The sequence below is a fragment of the Choristoneura fumiferana genome, chromosome 30, assembly GCF_025370935.1.
Source record: "Choristoneura fumiferana chromosome 30, NRCan_CFum_1, whole genome shotgun sequence".
Taxonomy (NCBI): Eukaryota; Metazoa; Arthropoda; class Insecta; order Lepidoptera; family Tortricidae; genus Choristoneura; species Choristoneura fumiferana.
Window position 1 is genome coordinate 7532340 of NC_133501.1, and position 1584 is coordinate 7533923.

Consider the following 1584-nt stretch of genomic DNA (forward strand, 5'->3'; position numbering starts at 1 on the left):
GGTTCCACCGCCAACTAAAGGCAGCTATAACCTGTCATGCCAATAGTACATGGGTCGAGTCGCTGCCGCTTGTTCTGCTAGGGGTAAGAAATGCCTTCAAGGAAGACCTAAAAACTTCATCTGCGGAGATAGTCTACGGACAGCCTTTGAGGATGCCTGGGGATTTCTTTATTCCGGATAATGACGCCATTCCCGATATGACGGATTACTTGTCTCGGCTCCGCTCGTTCTCTAAGAACTTGCAGCCAGTACCAGCTTCCCGTCACCTTGGCCAGCGTCGCACTTTTATATTTCACGATTTGGCAACATCTTCTCACGTTTTTCTTAGAGATGACACTTTGTCCAAGTCGTTAAAGCCAGCATATACAGGTCCTTACGCAGTACTGAGAAAGGAAGCAAAAGTTTTCACATTGCTCATAAATGGTAAGTCTGTGACAGTATCGGTAGACCGCGTCAAGCCAGCCTACATACTTCACAACACACAAACCAATCACACTTCACATAAAACACATGCAAATGACACAAGTCATAAAGACACCACCAAGTCTGCAGCTTTGAACGAGAACAATGGCATGAGACGTACACGCTCAGGTCGCGTAGTACATTTCCCTGACTATTATCGCCCTTAAGACGGTCTCTGGAGGGGGGTGATGTGGGCAGATTTTATGCCAAATCCTATCATTCGTGCAATTATGGCTAATCAAATAAATTTATGCGTTTAATTTTAATAATTTGAATGAATTTATTTGTGGAATTCTAATAATTGAAATTAATTTATTTATTGAATTTTAATAATTGAAATGAATTTATTTATTGAATTTTAATTATTTAAATGAATTTATTATTATATAAATATGTGTTGTAAAATTAAGTCTAATGAAATTATGTCAAATGGAATCAATTTTATTATTTATACTTTACAATTTTAATGTTTGCAATCAAATTATTTTATATTTAGTATTACTGATTATGTCAAATAATTGTAATCGCCTAATTTGTAAATCATGTTTTAATTATTTACTTCATTTTTTATTTGATGATGTATTTTAATCTAACTTAATATTAATTATAAATGTCTAAACTGTACAATATTATAAATCCTTAAATAATGATTACCTAGTAATTAAAATAATGTCAAGTTGTTTTACATAACAACTTGAGTGCATGTTATTAATTTTGTACGTTGAAATGGGACAGACCGTTTCATTTTATTAGTAGTATTTTTGTAGCTACCTGCGCGCGGCCGGTTACGTACGATGCACGATGCACGGCCTAACCGGTTTACCCAGCGCGCGGCGCTCGCCGCGCTGCGCCCGCGCACCAGTCTGAATATGATTGAGACGCGAGGTGCATGTCGCGCGCCGCCGCTGTTTTAGCATACGATTCTATTGCTTGTGCTTTGCTATAATAATTCTGCTTATCTTCTCCTTCTATGCTTTTCAAGTTGTTTAGTGGTTAAATTGCTATACCGTGTGTGATATAATAAACCATAAACGGACTGGGCGTTTGAATCTCTGCACCCTAAGATTCACGTAAGTGATCACGATCTTCAAGCACACACACCACCACAACCACAACTACATT

At 37.6% G+C, this 1584-nt stretch overlaps 1 protein-coding gene across 1 annotated transcript in view; it reads right to left on the bottom strand.

Moving 5' to 3' along the window:
• Nucleotides 1–1281: 1281 nt before the first annotated feature.
• LOC141444501 (uncharacterized) overlaps nucleotides 1282–1584 on the bottom strand; it is a 3624-nt gene continuing 3321 nt past the window's right edge. The window contains exon 4 of the mRNA XM_074110050.1: nucleotides 1282–1435. Within this exon, the coding sequence (XP_073966151.1) occupies nucleotides 1282–1435 (154 nt within the window). The remainder of the gene's footprint in view (nucleotides 1436–1584) is intronic.